At 42.2% G+C, this 19014-nt stretch overlaps 1 protein-coding gene across 2 annotated transcripts in view; it reads left to right on the forward strand.

Annotated features, from left to right (window-relative positions):
* The window catches only part of RIMS4 (regulating synaptic membrane exocytosis 4), a 327760-nt gene that overhangs the window by 268979 nt on the left and 39767 nt on the right, over positions 1–19014 (forward strand). For both annotated transcript variants that reach the window (XM_073608044.1, XM_073608045.1), the window contains 2 exons: positions 10677–10789; positions 15730–15831. In XM_073608044.1, coding sequence (XP_073464145.1) covers positions 10677–10789; positions 15730–15831 — 215 coding nt within the window. The remainder of the gene's footprint in view (positions 1–10676; positions 10790–15729; positions 15832–19014) is intronic.

The raw sequence follows: 19014 nt of genomic DNA on the forward strand, positions 1-19014 counted from the left end.
AGATGATCAGAGACTGCAGACATACTACAGGAGATGATCAGAGACTGCAGACATACTACAGGAGATGATCAGAGACTGCAGACATATCACAGGAGATGATCAGAGACTGCAGACCTGCTGGACGTGGTAAGGGAGGTGCCAGACTGTCCTATCCAAGATGACCAATACCCCGCCCCCCCTTACCACTAACCTGTCACCATATAATACTATTACCATAGCGCTCCCCTGCCCAGTGTCACCACGAACCAATTCCCATCCTTCTTGACCAGCATCCACACAGTCCTCTGCTTTCCACCACCCCCCCACCTCTACACAGTGAGCATGCAGATAGGGCAATAAAACAAAAAATGGTGTGCAGTGCTTTGTGGTGATAATAAATGCACAAAAGAGTCTTAAGTAGTGAATAAATTTAGTCCTGAAATATATAATCTGTGATCTGATTAAAAGAAATCTTTTGTGTATTCAAAGTAATTCCAGTGCTGAGTGTTCTCTGCTGTGTTCAAATCATTCACCAGAAATCAGGAATGATTTGAACACAGCAGAGAACACTCAGCACTGGAATTACTTTGAATATACAGAAGATTTCTTTCAATCAGATCACAGATTTATATATATATTTCAGGACTATATTTGTTCACTACTTAATAACACTCTTTTGTACATTTGTCACTGCAAAGCACTGCACACCATTTTTGGTTTTATTGCCCTATCTGCATACAGTCTGGCACCTCCCTTACCATGTCAGTCTTTAGTTCTCAGTGTCCTCCCCGTGGCCCCCTCACCTGGCTCTACTGCTCTTCTGGCTCTCCTCCAGCTCTGCCTCATCCTCCTCCATCACCGCTCTGAAACCTTCCGGGACCAAAAGCACTGATGGCTCCATTCTCCTCCTTGGAGCTCAGTGCTCCAGAAGCCAGCCGCGGCCACCACTCTTATCAGCAGTAGGGACAGCTCCAGCCACAACAAGCTCCGGCCCCGGCGCTCCATGTTCCCAACGTACACACAGCGTGGCTCCTCACTTCCGCATTCCACCACCATGACGCCGCCTGGGATCACTTTCTATTGGCTGGTGAGGGGGTGGGACGATGAGGGGAGAGAGAAGGGGATGGATGGAAGGCCTCCTATCCTCGCTGCACAGGGGGGGTGACGTCAGTGGGAGGCGGATCAAAGCGGCGCGGAAACTTTGGCTTTCAGCTCCACTCGGAGGCAGGGCATGGTGCGGCGGCACGGCGCGAGGATGACGTCATCCTCAATAATCGATTTCCTAAGGCTATAGAATCGATGCCGCATCGTGGACGGTCGAATCCCGATGCATCGATTCGACGATTAATTTCAACACCCCTATAAAATACATTTATGTTTTTGGTTGTAACATGACAGAATGTGGACACACCCAACTCCTACCCTGCCCTGCCCCCAGTCCCGCACCTAAACAGGCCCTCATAAATTATCTCATGAAATGGCACTTAAATGTTTAATGCAGAATTAAGTTACAAAAATAAATATTAACAACAACTTAATCAGTGCCCATCAGTGCAGCCACACCTGTGCTCAACAATGCAGCCACACCTGTGCTCAACAATGCAGCCTCGCCTGTGCCCAACAATGCAGCCACACCTGTGCTCATCAATGCAGCCTTACCTGTGCTCATCAATGCAGCCTTACCTGTGCTCATCAATGCAGCCACACCTGTGCTCATCAATGCAGCCTTACCTGTGCTCATCAATGCAGCCTTACCTGTGCTCATCAATGCAGCCACACCTGTGCTCATCAATGCAGCCACACCTGTGCTCATCAATGCAGCCACACCTGTGCTCATCAATGCAGCCACACCTGTGCTCATCAATGCAGCCACACCTGTGCTCATCAATGCAGCCTTACCTGTGCTCATCAATGCAGCCTTACCTGTGACCAACAATGCAGCCTCACCTGTGCCCAACAATGCAGCCTCACCTGTGCCCAACAATGCAGCCTCACCTGTGCCCAACAATGCAGCCTACTTGTGTCCAACAATGCAGCCTACCTGTGTCCAACAATGCAGTCTACCTGTGTCCAACAATGCAGCCTACCTGTGTCCAACAATGCAGCCTACCTGTGTCCAACAATGCAGCCTACCTGTGCCCATCAATGCAGCATACCTGTATCCTACAATGCAGCCTACCTGTGTCCAACAATGCAGCCTACCTGTGTCCACCAATGCAGCCTACCTGTATCCATCAGTGCAGCCTACATGTACCCAACAATGCAGCCTACCTGTGCCCAACAATGCAACCTAACTGTGTCCAACAATTCTGTCTATCTGTGTCTATTAATGCCGCATACCTGTGTCCATCAATGCCGCCTACCTGTGCCCAACAATAAAGCCTACCTGTGCAGTGAAAGAGAGGAGAGGAAGAGGATTTCCGGACGGATCATCAGAGAGCAGTAAAAATCGCTGTAACAGCTTTCATTTGAATTGCCGTGTGTTCCTGCCGCTCGCCGTCACATACAGCCCCGCCTCCTAGGCCGAGTACTTTGATATACGACGCACATCCCGGCATTGGACGGGAGATCTGTCTATCAAAGTACCCGGGACAGGAGGCGGGGCTGTATATGACAGCGAGTGGCGGGAACACACGGCAATGCAAAAGAAAGCTGTTACAGCAATGTTCCCCACTTTCTGATAATCCGGCCGCCTGCTCTCCTCTCCTCAGCGATCGCAATCCTGCCTGTCCACAATGCTGCCCCCCCCCCCCCCCCATCAAATTTATTAGCATCAATATGTGAGATACAAGACAGTTGAATGGCCACATCAGTTTGGTAGCTGTAGTGTTTGAGTGCCTTTTGGCTTAAATATTGGTCTGCGGAGCAAACCTCCAAGAAATCCTTGCAGGGCAAAAAACACTCATCTCCCTTAGAACTGCAAAGGTCCTCTTTCCAAAAGGGCACAACTACCTTTTGCTCCTACAGCTGCTCACATGGCAAAAATTCTAAATCCTACCACTCTTCTTCCAAGCCTAACCCTCAGTCTAGACGAAGGTCAGCCAGCTCACAATTCTCAAAATTCTCTAACAGATCTTCCTCCACTGCTCCCCTTTGCACCTCTGCTCCTTCATTGCTCATCTCTGCATCCATTATTTGCTGCTCACCTCTGTACCCCCTGCACCCCTTTTCCACCACTCAATTTTGCATCTGCACTACCACTCCCCTGTTTGCTGTTTGTCCACAGCTCACCTCTCAACCTCTGCGCCCTACTTTCACCACTCACTTTTGTATCACCTGCACTCATCTGCCACCCCGCACCTCTGCACCTCTCATTCATGTTTCCCTCTTCATCCCCTACACCCCTCTTTCAATGCTCACCTCTGCACCATATGGTTTCCCTGCTTTCCTGCCATGAGGTCGGCCAGCCAATCATGGTTGTGAAAGTGCTTTCTCCAATCCAAAGGTATGTCACCTCTCACTCAGCGCCCATACAAAATAAGCACTCTTTTTTTTTTTTAATTAGTTTTTCTTTTCTTTTTTGTATCCTTTTGTACTTTTTTAACTCAATATACACTTATTGGGATTTTTTTTGTACCAAAAATATGTAGCAGAATAAATATTGTCCTAAATGTATAAAGAAATTAGATTTTTTCTTTTTTTTCATTTATTTATTTATTTTTTAAATTGTCTGTCATTTTTTGTTTATAGCACAAAAATAAAAACTGCAGAGGAGATCAAATACCACCAAAAAAAAGCTCTGTTTGTGAGAAAAAAAGGACATACATTTTATTTGGGCACAGTGTTGCACGACCGTGCAACTGTCAATTAAGAGAACAAAGTGCTGTATCACAAAAAATGGCCTGGTCATGAAGGGGGGTAAATCTTTCAGAGGTCAAGTGGTTAAAGAGATAAACTTTCCCCCCAGATTATATATATATATATATATATATATATTACCCCACAGAGACGTGTTTCTAATAAACAACCTTGTTTGTGGAACCATGACATCATGCTGCCTTGTTTTTTCGAACTGTCATTGGTTTAATGATTATTTTATAAGCTGAGCAATCCATTCAGCCCACGGTTGCAATATTTAATGAATAATAGCTCCTTCTTTCAAGAAAATCTAACATTAACAACAGAATCCAGTGGAGGTAGATTAAGGGACATGTCAACCACATGGGAAATCTTGTAGTGATACCAATTTTTCTGCTGATGCATACTACTTTCTTTCCTGAAGCATGTCATGCTACAGACCTCATTATTTTTCAGCTAGTAGAGGCAGGTAGTACAATGGATGCTGCCCAAGCAAACCACAAGGAGGCATTTGGCAAAGGAGGCGAGAAAGGTGGTTTCTGCCCAAGGGCAGCGTATTCTTTTAGAACAGAGATTTAAAATTCATGAAATAAATAAGTAAAATTACAATGTACAGTAAGAGAGTAGGTTTGTGCAGAAAAGCTGCCGCAGCAAATTATTGTGCGGAAGTTTCTCCAAATTGAATCAGCCGGTTTAATTTCTGCCGTCTCTCTAACTGTTACGAATGATGCACTTTCTTGCTCTATATTTCTATACAAACTTAATTGCAGGCCACAGGGAAGCACGATCTTGCCTCTAACCTTCACTTTAATGATGCAAGGATCTTTTTTAATTAAAGGCATTAAGCCTTTCTTCATTTTAAAGGCTTTAAAAGCTTGGATCTCTGAACCATTAAGCCTTCATATAAGTATAGATGCTTCTCAGGACAACTATTGAATAAAAACCTAGCTAGCTAGAAACCTTTTTAATAATTTTATGTTAATCTTTTTTTCTGCAAAAAATTAACATTTTAGCCATGTATATTGTATCCTCAGTTTTCCTCTTTCTTTTGCGTTACATTAATTTGATATGGCTAAATAGAAGATTTCAGGTAGTTTTATTCATTTCAGTGTTTTTTTTTGTTTTGTTTCTTTTTTACTTTTATATATTGTAGTAGCCATAAAAGCGCACGCCCCCCCCCCCCCGCTCTCTCCCCGATCCGATGCGAGTGCCCGTCGGTCTCAATCGCCGCTGAGACCCAGAGAACCCGGAACTGTGTGTGTGAACACACAGTTACCGTTTCTCTGAGGGGAGAAGTGACAGATCATCTGTTCATACAGAGTATGAACAGCGATCTGTTATCTTCCCTGCACAGTCCCCATCCCCCTTCAGTTAGAACACACATAATGTCGCAGTCACAATAAAAATAGCAGATCACCGCCATTACCAGTAAAAAAAAAATTATAATAAAAATGCTATAAAGCTATCCCCTATTTTGTAGACGCTATAACTTTTGCGCAAATCGATCAATACACGCTTATTGCAATCTTTTTACCAAAAATATGTAGAAGAATACATATCGGCCTAAACTGAGGAAGAAAAATGTTTTTTTATATATTTTTGGGGGATATTTATTATAGCAAAAACTTAAAAAAATTTTGCGTTTTTTTTTTTCAAAATTGTCGCTCTTTTTTTGTTTATAGTTCAAAAAATAAAAACCGCAGAGGTCATCAAATGCCACCAAAAAAAAGCTCTATTTTTGGGAAAAAAAGGACGTAATGTCAATTTTGTTTAGGTGCAACGTTGCCTGACCGCGCAATTGTCAGTTAAAGCGACGCAGTGCCGAATCGCAAAAAGTGCTCTGGTCAGGAAGGGGATAAGGTCTTCCGGGGCTGAAGCGGATAAATATGGTCTTTAAAAATATTGGTATTGGTGTTTTGATTGCTTTTTGTGCATGCTACTGTATGGCCATGATTTGCCCAAGCCTCTACTGCATTTTGATGAGGTTTGGAAGTAACAGCAACTAAAGTTGACCTCTAGGCAGATATAATTACATAGTAAAATTGGGGTTTGGGAACCTGGTCCCCAGTCAAGGCTCACCAAGAACAAGGAAATGAGCAAGTGGACTATCTCGGTACAATACAGGAGGGATACAATGGAATGTATAGACAATCATAAAAATGTAAGAAAAATGTATTAGTACATAATACACGACAGTAGAGTTAAAACAAAAGTGACCTGGTCATACACAGTACGTCGACTAGTTTTGTGGGATAAACCGCTTCATCAGGAAATACATCTGTAAATAGACACAAGATCAATGGCAATGTAATCAAAGATATATAGAGAAATATATAAATGGTACAATTCAAAAGTACATATATATATAAGGGAGGGGAAAGAAACAATGGAGATATAAGGCTGCTTACCCAAGTCCCGATGCATACAAAGCAAAGGGCGTCACCAGTAGAGTCTCCGGCTGGGGGAAATTGACAAGCCAGGGGGCTGGAGTCTGAGTGGAATAGAGTACATAAGGTAAATATGGCAAAACTATTTGGTACCAAGTGAGGGAATAGCCCGGTGATGTGGTGACTGAGTGATTAAATAATATTGAAATTGAAGTAGTGCAAAATAGGTGAGAAATTCCAAAAGAGGAAAAATGGTGGTGCAACCCGTGAATAAATGGTGAAAAACAACAATATAATTGAATGGGTGTGAAAAAAGAACCGCTGTTCTAAATTTTATACTCACTGATATTATTTTTAGAGGCCAATTTTTTCATAGTTACATAGTAGGTGAGGTTGAAAAAAAAGAGTCCATCAAGTCCAACCTATGTGTGTGATTATAGATACAAAAGACACAAATTAATGCAGCTCGGGATTTATTTAGATTCATTAACTCTTCTTGAAAATGCAATTAGTATAAGTGCCTGAATTTGAGTTGGTATATCAGCCTCTTCTATACATGTACAGCAGAGCTCAGAATGGTTGAGAGAGAAGAAGCACAGAAAGACAATGAGAATCAGCTCAGAATGGTTGAGAGAGAAGAAGCACAGAAAGACAATGAATGTTGCTGCAGTGCAAGGAGCAAGCTGGTTTACTGAGAGTGACTGACAGATAAATTAATTGTTGCGCTTAACAGCTGGGTTAAAACGGGAGGTGTGGAGGCAACAAATTGCTTCCTCACAGTCTTTCAAAGCCCTTTGAAAAGTGGCCCACTGCATCAAGGGCACTAGCTATTGGCTTGCCTGAAATTACAGGTTGCAGCGATCCACAACAGCCACTGGTTATTGCTCACTGATGCAGCTACTGAGGGTCTCCAAGACTAGTAAAGTTAAAGTGGTTGTAGAGGTATTTTTTTTCCCTTTTAATGCATTATCTGCATTAGGTAAAAAAAAACTTTCTTTTTTTTCCCCATAATTTTTAATGTTTCCTGGATAATTTGTACAAACAAGAAGTTTTCAATGCCAGCCCCCCCCAGCCCTTCTTAAATACTTACCTGAGCTTAATCTCGATCCTACATTGTGTCCATCCGCAGCAGCACTACTCTTCTCTGCCCTCTCTCACGGGAGGCTCAGCAGCGGTGGGAGCCATTAGCCCCTACCACTGTCAATCAAATTCTGTGAGGAAGGAGCAGGGGCAGCACTGAGGCGCACTGTGTGTGTCAATAGATGGACACAGTGTGGCTCAGGATCGAGCTTGCACAAGTTCTCCCATAGCATGCTGCTTGCTATGAGGCCACTCATTGGCTCCTGCTGCTGTCAATAAAAGTCGAGGAGCCAATGAGGAGAGAGAGGGGGGAGGGGCCGAGCTGAGCCGTGGCTCTGTGTTTGAATGGACACGCAGAGACGCGGCTCAGGAGAGTGCCTGCTTGGGTGCCCCCATTGCAAGATGCTTGCTGTGGGGGCACTCGACAGGAAGGAGGCACTAGGAGCACCGATGAGGGTCTTGAGAAGAGGAGAATCGGTGCTGCTCTATGTAAAACCAATTCACAGAGCAGGTAAGTATACAATACTTGTTATTGTAGAAAAAATCAACTGAAACAATCATTTTAAAGTCATATTAACCTCCCTGGCGGTATTCCCGAGTCTGGCTTGGGGTGGAATTTCAGAACCAAAAGCGGTAACCCCAAGCCAGACTCGGGATTGCATCGCAGGATCCATGTAGAGCAGTGGTTCTCAACTCCAGTCCTCAGGACCCACCAACAGGCCAGGTTTGCAAGATAGCTGAAATACATCACAGGTGATATCACTTGCTGCTCAGTGATTGCAGTATTCTAGTCTGCAACTCCCCAAGGTAATACTTAAAATCTGGCCTGTTGGTGGGTCCCGAGGACTGGAGTTGAGAACCACTGATGTAGAGGTTACTTACCTTGTCCCCTGGATCCTGCGATGTCTCCCCGCTGTGATCTGCGAGCCGCCGTGTCTCGCTCGATTCACAGTGCCGAGCTCCGTTCCCTGCGAGTGTTGCGGCGCACGGAGACGGAGTCTGGCGCCAAATTCAAAAAGTAAAAAACACAGTATGGATACAGTATACTGTAATCTTACAGATTACAGTACTGTATCAAATAATTACACATCCCCTTTGTCCCTAGTGGTTTCTCCAGTGTCCTGCATGCAGTTTTATATTCTAAATACTATTCTTTCTGCCAGGAAACTGGAGATTGTCCATAGCAACCAAAAAATGTCCGTTTACGTCAAAAGTGCTTTTAGACCAGCTAGAAAACAGCGATAGTAAATTAGAATCACTCGCAGAATTGAGCGATAGTGAATTGTGGGGAAATCTGTCATCAAACACTGAAAGTGATGACAGCGACAATTCTGCAACTAAGCAAATATCAGTGTTTTTGATTTGATTACATTATTGAATAATTTTTATTATTATTATATTATTATTTGGTATAATTATTTATAGTTATTTATTATATTATGATTTATGATTTTGTGTTTCAAACTTTATCATACCCGAGATGTCTACTAGACTCTGGTTTGGACAGATTTAAGTGAGTTATTCCTAAGAATTACAGGCCTACAATATAAAACGCCAAATTTCCATGCAAAATAATTGTACCGCTATCAGCATCAAAAATCTGAAATAATCATACCGCCAGGGAGGTTAAAGGCAAAAATGTGTTAAAAAAATAAAAATAACAAACATGTTATATTTACTTGCTCTGTGCAGTGGATTTGCACAGAGCAGCCCCGACCCTCCTCTTTTCGGGACCCTCGCCGGTGCTGCTGGCTCCTCCCTCCTGTCGAGTGCACCCAGAGCAAGCAGCTTGCAATGGGGGCATCCAAACAGGTGCTCTCCCGAGCCACTGCTCTGTCAATGAGGAGGGAGAGTTTCCGGAGAGCCGATGCATCTGTGCACATCGCTGGATTGAGAGGGAGCTCAGGTAAATATTGGGGGGGGGGGGGGGCTGCTACACACAGAATGCACAAAGGTAAAAAACTTTCAGACTTTGGAACCACTTTAACCCCTGATTCACACTATTGTGATGTGGGAACAAGTGCAATTCCAGTGCGGGTTCCCACATCACATCTCCCTTGCAAGCAGTTCACACTGCCCTCTGCGAACCGCTGCGGGTGTCAATACAAAGTTAATGACACCCCCAGGTTGGTTCGCAGATCACAGTGCAAACTGTGAATTCAGACAGGATTTAGATCACATGGGTGTGAACATCCATGCGATCTGATTTCAGTGCGGGGGAAAAAAAAAAGTTTCTGATGCATTTTTGTGCAAATGCAATGCGAGTTCAGCCATACAATCTGTATGGCTAAATTCGGATCGCACAGACATCGCATATAATCTGCAGAGCAATGCAGTGCGAATCACATGCAATGTTTGTGTTCGCAATAGTGTGAACCCAGGCTAAGCAGATAAACTGATTTTGGGGGTTTGAAAAACATATGATCATCAAATGAATATGATAATTTTAAGTACCGCAGTGAGGAATCAATTTTGACTTTACAACCTTATTCTTACACTAATAGATGACTCTCCTATTGCAAGTTAAATCTGGTCACATAGTTCATCTTTTCCAGTGCTTGAATCATACCGTTGGGGGGTGGGGAGGGATGATTAGACCCAAAAATATATTATGACACACCTCTCAAAATAAAGATCTGGTGAAATATAATTTTTTTAAAAGTTGGAGTTCGGTTTTTATACTATACTAATTAATAGTCAAGTAAAAAGAGGTTTGTGTATGTAGTTAACAGTATATGGATGTGTATTGTTTGTTCCAAAGCTTAGCAACAAGACGTGTGTTGTCTATGAAGATATCTCTCGGCCTTTAAGTTACCTATCCTGAGGGTATTATGGAAGCTGCTTTTGCTGACCTCCATCTGAAAATTCTGAAAATTCTGGTTGCCTATCTAAATACTGACCCTGAATAAGAACGTAGATCTGGAGGGTGCAATAAAACCTTCTACTCTGCATACATGTATACTGTTCAGTGTTGTGGAAACTACTAAAGCCTCTGGATAATAATATTTTACAGGAGGTCTCGTAAAGGTCGATAGCCTATGTCAGTGATGGCGAACTCTGGCACCCCAGATGTTTTGGAACTACATTTCCCATGATACTCAATTACACTGCAGAAGGCATGAGCATCATGGGAAATGTGGTTCCAAAACATCTAGGGTGCCAGGGTTCACCATCACTGACCTATGTATGTGCATATCTCAAGCACAATTTTTTTGTTTTTTGTTTTTTTTTGTTTTTGTGGAGATATCCAATATCTAATTGTATATGCGCAAAACTTTCAATAAACATAGATTAAATATAATAATTTACATATAATTTACAGGTAACTCGTTTTTTCAAAAGGGGAGGTCAATGATGACAGTACAGATTTATTTGAAGTGTTTTGTAATCAGATTATACTGTAAAATACTTAATATATTCTCTGATCTACAGCTTGAACTACAGTGGAATGTGCCTGGCATCTGATGGTCAGTTTGGTGATTTCCTTTCTGGCATGGGCCCTGCTCAATTTGTTGGCCGGCAAACACTAGCAACTACATCAATGGGTAAGTGACACCGAATGAAGGAATCCATGTTTAAAGTGGTTATAAACCCTAAAAATAAACCCCCCCCCCCAAAAAAAAAAAAAAACCTGCAAGACAAAGGCATAATGAGCTAGTATGCATAGCATACTAGCTCATTATGGATTACTTACCTGAGATCGAAGCCCCCGCAGCAGTCCTCGTTCACTGCTCCGGCGGCTGCCATCACTCCCAGAGTTACTTTCGGGTATCGCGGGTTCTGGCGCTGTGATTGGCCGGAGCTGCGATGATGTCACTCCCGCACATGCGCGTAGCAGCCTCTGGTAACGGCACAGGCTAACTGAAGCAACGGCACGTACATGCCGCTGCTTCAGTGCGCAAGTGCCGATGACATCGGCACATGCAAATACAGAGGATATCTCCTAAACTGTGCAGGTTTAGGAGATATCCGGGGTAGCTACAGGTAAGCCTTATTATAGGCTTATCTGTAGCAAAAAGTGGTTGTAAACCACTTTAATGTATAGTGCTCTATATGATCTCTGTGCTCGATGATCATTATATGTGGGTACTAGAAGAAACCCTCTCCAGTAAGTCTCTCTTAGGAGATAAGTCTACAGTCTCTCCTGACTTAATGACCAGGTTCCGTTCCAATGACCAAGTCCTTAAACGAATTTGTCATTAAGCGAGGAGCCACAAGTAATCAATATTTTAAGCATTCTTAACTACTGTACTGTACTGTATTGTGAAAGAAGGTCTAAACACAAAACTCCAGCTCAATAACGTTTTAATTTGCATAAGTACAGAACACAACTGAAAATTCTGTACCCTCCTGTACAATACAATGATGTATAGTGCGTTGTTGGGGTGGGGAGAGCTAGTCATATGTCTGAGTGGTCGTTAAACGAGGAGTATCTGTATTAGGTTCCATTTTTGTCTATTAGCTTCCTGTGATCTTATGACTAAGGTCAGGGGAATTGCAGGTGTTCCATCAGATTAGGCGACCCATCAAAATTTGTAACGGAAGTAACATTTTGTCACGGTCATCTTTGTACACCCTGCACTCGGCCACACTAAGCCCACAGTCTCAAGTCGCCAAGCGGGCATCTTTTTGCACCCACCAAAGTTTTGCATTTCACACTTATTTTTACCACTAAACAGAGCTTATATAGTCAAATACATATATTTAGAAGTCCTTGACACGGTTTTGATGTTGAATTTTAAAAGCAGTCTTCTGTCAGATTAGCAGACTTGCCGCTGCTTTTAAAATTCAACATCAAAACAGTGTCATCAACAGTCATCAACAGTGTTGACAATATATAAGCTTAGTCTAGTGGTAAAAATAAGTCCGAAATGCAAGATATCGGTAAGTGTAAAAAGATGTCCGCTTGGCGACTTTAGACTGTGGGCTTAGTGTGGCCGAGTGCGGGGTGTACCAAAATGGCCGTGACTGAGTGTCACTTTCGTTACGAAATCTGTCGGCCGCCTAATCTGACGGAACACAGGCAAAGGGTGATTATGCAGTTAGACTCTATGCATATAGAGTAGACTACCTGCCAAAGAATTTATTATTTTGTTCAGCCAGTCTAATGATTCCCACGCCTCTCCCAAACTACACAGCCAGGAAAATGACACCACTATGTTGTATATTAACTTTGCAGATTTCTATGTCACTTGCCTGTTCTTTGACTAGGGAACCTGTGTGTGCGAAAGTGCTAAAAATTTGTTCTGATTGATATACCATAAGGTACATTCCCCTTCAAAGAAGCAGATTGGTGAAGAAAATATAGTGCGGATGCACCCTGTTCTGGTTCTAGGCTGCTAACTCTCTGATTGTGACTAACTTCCAGGTATTCTATGGTATGTGGTATGGTATGCAGGGCTTTTTTTCTCAAACAATAGGTGCTGGAACTTAACCCCGGCCCCACAAAACCCCTCCCCCTACACACACCCTCCAAATCATATTAAATAGTGGGTGTATTCAGTCAAATTTCACAAAAACGGTAGGAGGGTCGTAGCCTCCCTGACGGTATTCCCCAGTGTGGCTCGGGGTTAAATTTCAGTCCCATTAGCGGTAACCCCGAGCCACACTCGGAATTACATTGCAGTGCGGCATTCTGGTGCGGCATTACTTACCTTGTCCCCAGGATCCTGCGATGTCCCCAGCTGTGTCTGCGGGCTCTGTCCTCCTCCGAAGCCTCTCCGTGCCAGGCTCCGTTCCCTGCGAGCGTCGCGACGCACGGGGGGGAGCCTGGCGGCAAATTCAAAAAAATGTACAAACCATAACACATACAGTACTGTAATCTTACAGATTACAGTACTGTATGAAATAATGTCACATCCCTTTTGTCCCCAATGCTTTGGCCCATGCCCTGCATGCAGTTTTATATGATATATACTGTTCTTTCTGCCTGGAAACTTGAGATTGTCCATAGCAACCAAAAAGTGTCCCTTTATGTCAAAAGTGGCTTTAGACCAGCTAGAAAACAGCGATAGTAAATTAGAACACTTGCAGAATTGAGCGATAGTGAATCGTGGGGAAATGTATTTTATTATTATTATATTATATATTTTTTTAATTGTTTATATTTATTTATTATATTATAATTTATGTTTTTGTGTTTCAAACTTCATCATACCCGGGATATCTACTAGACTCTGGTTTGGACAGATTTAAGTGTGTTATTGTTAAGAATTACAGGCCTACAATATAAAACGCCAAATTTCCATGCAAAATAATTGTACCGCTTTCAGCACCTAAAATCCGAAATAATCATACCACCAGGGAGGTTAAAGGGGCATTAGATACCAGGATTGCATTACATACAGAGTGCAGAGCTGTCACTTGTAAACACAGAAACCAGACTTCTGTGTTTGCAAGTGATTGTGGTGTGCAGGCACCAAAGGGTCTGAGCCAGAGGTGGTGGAACTGAGTTCCACCAAGTTCCCCCTGAAAAAAAGCCCTGATGGTATGTGATTCTACACAGCAGGAGTTGACCCGAAGTCTGCTGGGACCCAGTGATCACTTGGGAGTAGGCAGAACGGCGATCTACCTATGCAAACAAGGCAGATCGCCGTTCTGTCAATATAGAAGGCATGGATCCTATGCTCCTGCAAAGCAGAGACACAGATCTATGCCTTCCCCTAGTAAAAGCACCTCCCACGCTACAGTAAAATAGCAGCTAACCCATTGATCGCCCCTGATGTTAACTACTTTCCCAGCCAGTGTCATTAATACAGTAACGGTGCATATTTTTAGCACTGATCACTGTATTAGTGTCTTTGGTCCCCAAAAAATGTCAGTTGGTGTCCAATTTGTCCACCACAATATCGCAGCCCCGCTTTAAGTTGCTGATTGCCGCCATTAATAGCAAAAAAAAAAAAAAAAAAAATTTTCCATAAATCTCTCCCATGGTTTGTAGACACTATACCTTTTGCACAAAGCAATCAATATACGCTTATTGGGATTTTACTTTAACAAAAATATGTAGTAGAATACATATTGGCCTAAAATTATGAAGAATTTTGATTTTGTACATTTTTTTATTGGATAGGTTTTATAGCAGAAAGTAAAAAATATTGATTTTTTTTTTCAAAATTGTCGGCCATTTTATATTTAAAAATAAACAATAATTGCAAAAAATAATATACAAAAAATAAAAAAATACAAGTGTTCGAATACCACCAAAAGGAAGCTCTATTTGTAGGAAAAAAGGACAAACTTTATTTGGGTACAATGTCGCAATACCACGCAATTGCTAGTTAAAGTAACGCAGTGCCGTATAGCAAAAAATGGCCTGGTCAGGGAGGGGGCTAGATCTTCCGGAGCTGAAGTGGTTAAAAGACTTTTGGAAACCTTTAATGGTTAAAAGCATTAAATAAAGCCCAGCATATTTTGGGGGGGAAAATGCCTAACCCTTGCTCAGGACATGAGCAGTTGAAGTTATTAGAATCACAACAGAATGCACTAAGGGACCTGTGTTAAGGCTTGATGATGACTAGTGTTTTTTGATGCTACTACAGCCAGCTGCCTTTAGTGCTGTCAGGAGACTTTAGTCTTCATCAAGCCTTAACAGACAACCTTAGTGCATTCTGTCACAATTCTATTGAAATTGGCCACTCAAGCCCTGAAGAAGGGGGAGGCTTTTTCCCCCTCAAAACACATTGGCGTTGATTTACTAAAGGCAAATCTACTTTGCACTACAAGTGTACTTGGAAGTGCAGTCGCTGTAGATACGAGGGGGACATGCAAAGAAGATAAAAAACAGCATTTTTGCTTGCACATGATTGGATGATAAAATCAACAGAGCTTCCCCTCAGATCTACAGTGACTGCACTTCCAAGAGCCTTTGCAGTGCACTTGTAGTGCAAAGTGGATTTTTCTTTAGTAAATCAACCCCTCTGGCTTTATTTGATGCTTTAACCATTAAATGTTTTTAAAAGTCCTTTAAGTGAGATGAACTTTTGCACCAAGAACTCCTCGGTACACATTCAAAAACTGACCAGGGAACAGAATCCCTACACTGGTGATTCATGGTTCAGTGAACATGCAGGTGACACAGGTGTCACAAGACTAGCTCGACAGTATGTACATATATGAATTTCAACAGTGTATTTACATTAGCTGTATGTCTGGAACACTGTAAGTCAAGCTTGCTTTTTTGTCCTAACCAATTAACTGCATATTGTTGATTATAAACGTAGTAAGCGTTACTATATGTAAGAGAAATGTGCTGCCCCCCAACATTCTTATTAATCTATATATAAATAAATATTTCTCAAAATTCTGGACAACATAAAGGCACCAACACTTTTTCGGGAAATTGAAGAAACAGTAGAATCAGTTGCTTAACGTAAAACTGGACATAAGATAGCATAATGTCTTGGGTTGAAAAAGAAACAGATTTAGTTTTATTTCTCAACATAATATATAACATTTAATGCAATTAATTATTTTTTTTTCTAAGGGGATGTTGAAGTTGGGCTGTTGGACAGAAATGGACAACTTGAAGTGGAAATTATTCAAGCTCGAGGTCTAACAGCTAAGGCTGGTTCTAAAACACCACCAGGTATGTTGACAGATATAAATTATACTTCTGAGGAGACTTATGAAGATAAATAACACTGAGTGACCAGCCAGGGGTTCAGGCTGGTGCACCCACATTTGTCCCCACACTTACATTCACAAGAAGGTGACTGGATGTCAACTTTCTATCCAACCTTACTTCCATGCCCCTCTGCTATCGTAGGGAAACATCATTCCAGTCTTGTCAATAGGTCACTGCTCACCCTTCATTAGGGTAGATGTCCACCCTACAGAAAAAGGAAAGGAAATGAATGTCAATGGCCTAAGTTTGGAAGGAGAGCTCATCCACAGCTTCATAAACCCAAAAATAAGGTAGAAACAAAGGGAAAGAAAAATAGCAAAGTCCAAGAGCAATAGAAAGAAAAATAGCAAAGTCCAAGAGCAATTGAAAGGAGACAAAGTAAAAAAAAAAAGAAATAAAAAGGGGGGGGGGGGGGAGAAGAAGAAAGGATTGGGTAAAGGGACTAGAATACCTCAGGGGTTTATATCCGCCCAATAAAGAATAACTATAGTTCTAAGAAATGGAAGGTCATGTGAGTTGGAGAGGAAGTGGTCAAGCCAGGGTTGGTCAACCCGTAGAAATTTGTCATGCGTATAATTACAGAATTCACTGTCAGCTTCTCATTAATAAGCGTGCCGTGGAACCGATTTTGACCTCCTCAAAACTAAGGAGAGACATAATCCAGGACCGTGCACTGATTTGCTTCAATTTCAGCTTATTTTAACTGGGTCTCCTTTTCAGTCTCAGTCTTTTCAGGTCAGCTCCTGCCTCTCATAGTACCCCATAGCGCTGTAAAAATGTATACTATAAAACACTAGTATCATTCTATTGTGTCTGCTATGGGAACCGCTGCTAGGTATTGTCTGCAGATCACAGTAATTTAGATGTTCCTCTGGTTCCTACTGCTCCAAATGTCTGACACAATAAATGGGTATTTTTTGTAATTGGACAACAGATAAAACACAATGCTTTGAATGGTATAGTAAAACCTTGGATTGCGAGCATAATTTGTTCTGATAACATGCTTGTAATCCAAAGCACTTGTGTATCAAAGCAATTTTCCCCATAAGAAATAATGGAAACTCAGATGATCAACCATTTATTCATAGGTCCTTCAGTTTACAGTCCATATAAAAAGATTATAGGAATTTGATAGGTTGTGTAACCATAAAATGTCCATCCACAAATGACAGCCTCCACAAGGGGATTAGAAGCAAAATCAAGCAGGAGCTACAGAGTATAAAAGAGAAGAGAGGCGCCTCTAAGTGTAGCAATATAGTTACATTTAATGAAGGTACAACATTTAGCAACTCACATGGTTGATGATAAAAAGAGGCACATCTAAGTATGCAGGCATCCGGGGTAAAGCTGTCCATATAGAGCGTCCCCGCGGACCGCTGGCTCTCACAGCTGTCAGTCTGCAATCATGACTGGAAGACTACCCTGCAGGAGAGCGATCTGAAAGTGAGACTTGAAGAGCTCGTGGAGCGCAGCGTGGAAAGGATGATGTTGATGGCGGTGTGGAGGATGGTCTATGTGGAAAGCTTTACCCCGGATGCCTGCATACTTAGATGTGTCTGTTTTAATCATCATCCATGTGAGTTGCTAAATGTTATACCTTCATTAAATGTAACCATATTGCCACACTTAGAGGCGCCTCTCTTCTCTTTTATACTCAGTTGTGACTTGACGCTAGATTTATAGCAAGACATCGCTTGTATATCAAGTCAAAATTTATGAAAAAATGTTGCTTGTCTTGCAAAACGCTCTCAAACCAAGTTACTCTCAAACCAAGGTTTTACTGTATATTTAAAAGACCAATAGAGATCAAATAAAAGAAGTTAATTTTTAGAGTTTGCATACAATTTAAGAAAACGAGTACTACAAAATGTTTGTCCCTATGAGTTTGAAGCTGGGTTCACACTATTGCGAATTGTATGCGGGTTTCACCGCATCCAAGTCGCATGTCAGGAGATTGTGACCGGCTCTATATGATGTCTTCTGGTTCATTTCAGGTCCAAATTCAGCCAAAAATTCAGACTAAAATTGGACCTGAAATGATGAACAGGAACGCACTGGACTCCTGCTGTGAGCCGCTCCGTACGGCAATCTGAACCCAGTCTAAAAGCTGTATCAAACAGATGCTTCAGCATACTGATATTTTCTTAAAGTGAAACTATACTTTTGCTGAAAAAAAAATATTTTCTGGCATTTTAATTAATTAATTAATATTACAGCGCTTACAGTATGTGATACAATACAGGATATGAATATATATATATATTTATTAAATATATGAAAAAGAAGAAAAAAAGAAAGTATAAAAGGCCAAAGTACTGTGAAAAATCCAATGCTATTTTTTTTCCAAAACTCCTATAAGGTGCTCAGTGCTCCAAATTCCATACAGAAAATGTTGAATTGCTTCACGTAAACATGCCATGCAATGTGCCACACTCCCCTCTTGTATCCCTACTCACCAGAGAAAATGGACTCCCAACTTTTCAGTCTGGAGGTCAGACAAGCTTTTATCTAGTGGTGGGAATGCCACAACTCTTTGTCCTTAATAGGACCTTCAAAATGATACTCCTAAGGAATCCCGAATTCCCACCAGGCTAAATTACAGCCTGATCTTATCTTTACAATCCTGCCCTCTTGGTCTTTTTGCAATTTGATTGTGGTGTAACCCGCAAGAGCGCAGGATTGTAAAGATTAGATCAGAAATTCTGTAAGGTGAACTTACACTGGACCCCCTCCCTATCCCCCCCGGTCCCACTAACCTAGTGTCCGTCGATCCCCCGCACTGACAGCTTGTATCGCCGCTGTACCGGTCCGGGGATTTGAAATCCCCACGGCTTTCTCTCCTCATCGCCCGCGGTGACGGGACAGGCTATGTGGGTTCTGATTGGTCGGTGCTGCTCATGTGATGGCGCTGACCAATTTCAAATGCTCCTAAACGTACCTCCTGATGAGGTACATTTTGGAGATTAAGCTAAGCCAAGGGGATTTCTAAGCCCCGGACCGATGAGGCGGCGAACTGATGTATCAGTGCGGGTGACCGCTGCACTCCAGGTCAGCGGGACGGGGAGGGGGGGTGAGGAGGGCATCCTGTGTAAGTTCACCTTACAGATTTTGATGCCAAAGGGTAAGGTGAACTTGCCCTTTAAG

Source organism: Aquarana catesbeiana, linkage group LG12 (assembly GCF_042186555.1).
Source record: "Aquarana catesbeiana isolate 2022-GZ linkage group LG12, ASM4218655v1, whole genome shotgun sequence".
Classification (NCBI taxonomy): Eukaryota; Metazoa; Chordata; class Amphibia; order Anura; family Ranidae; genus Aquarana; species Aquarana catesbeiana.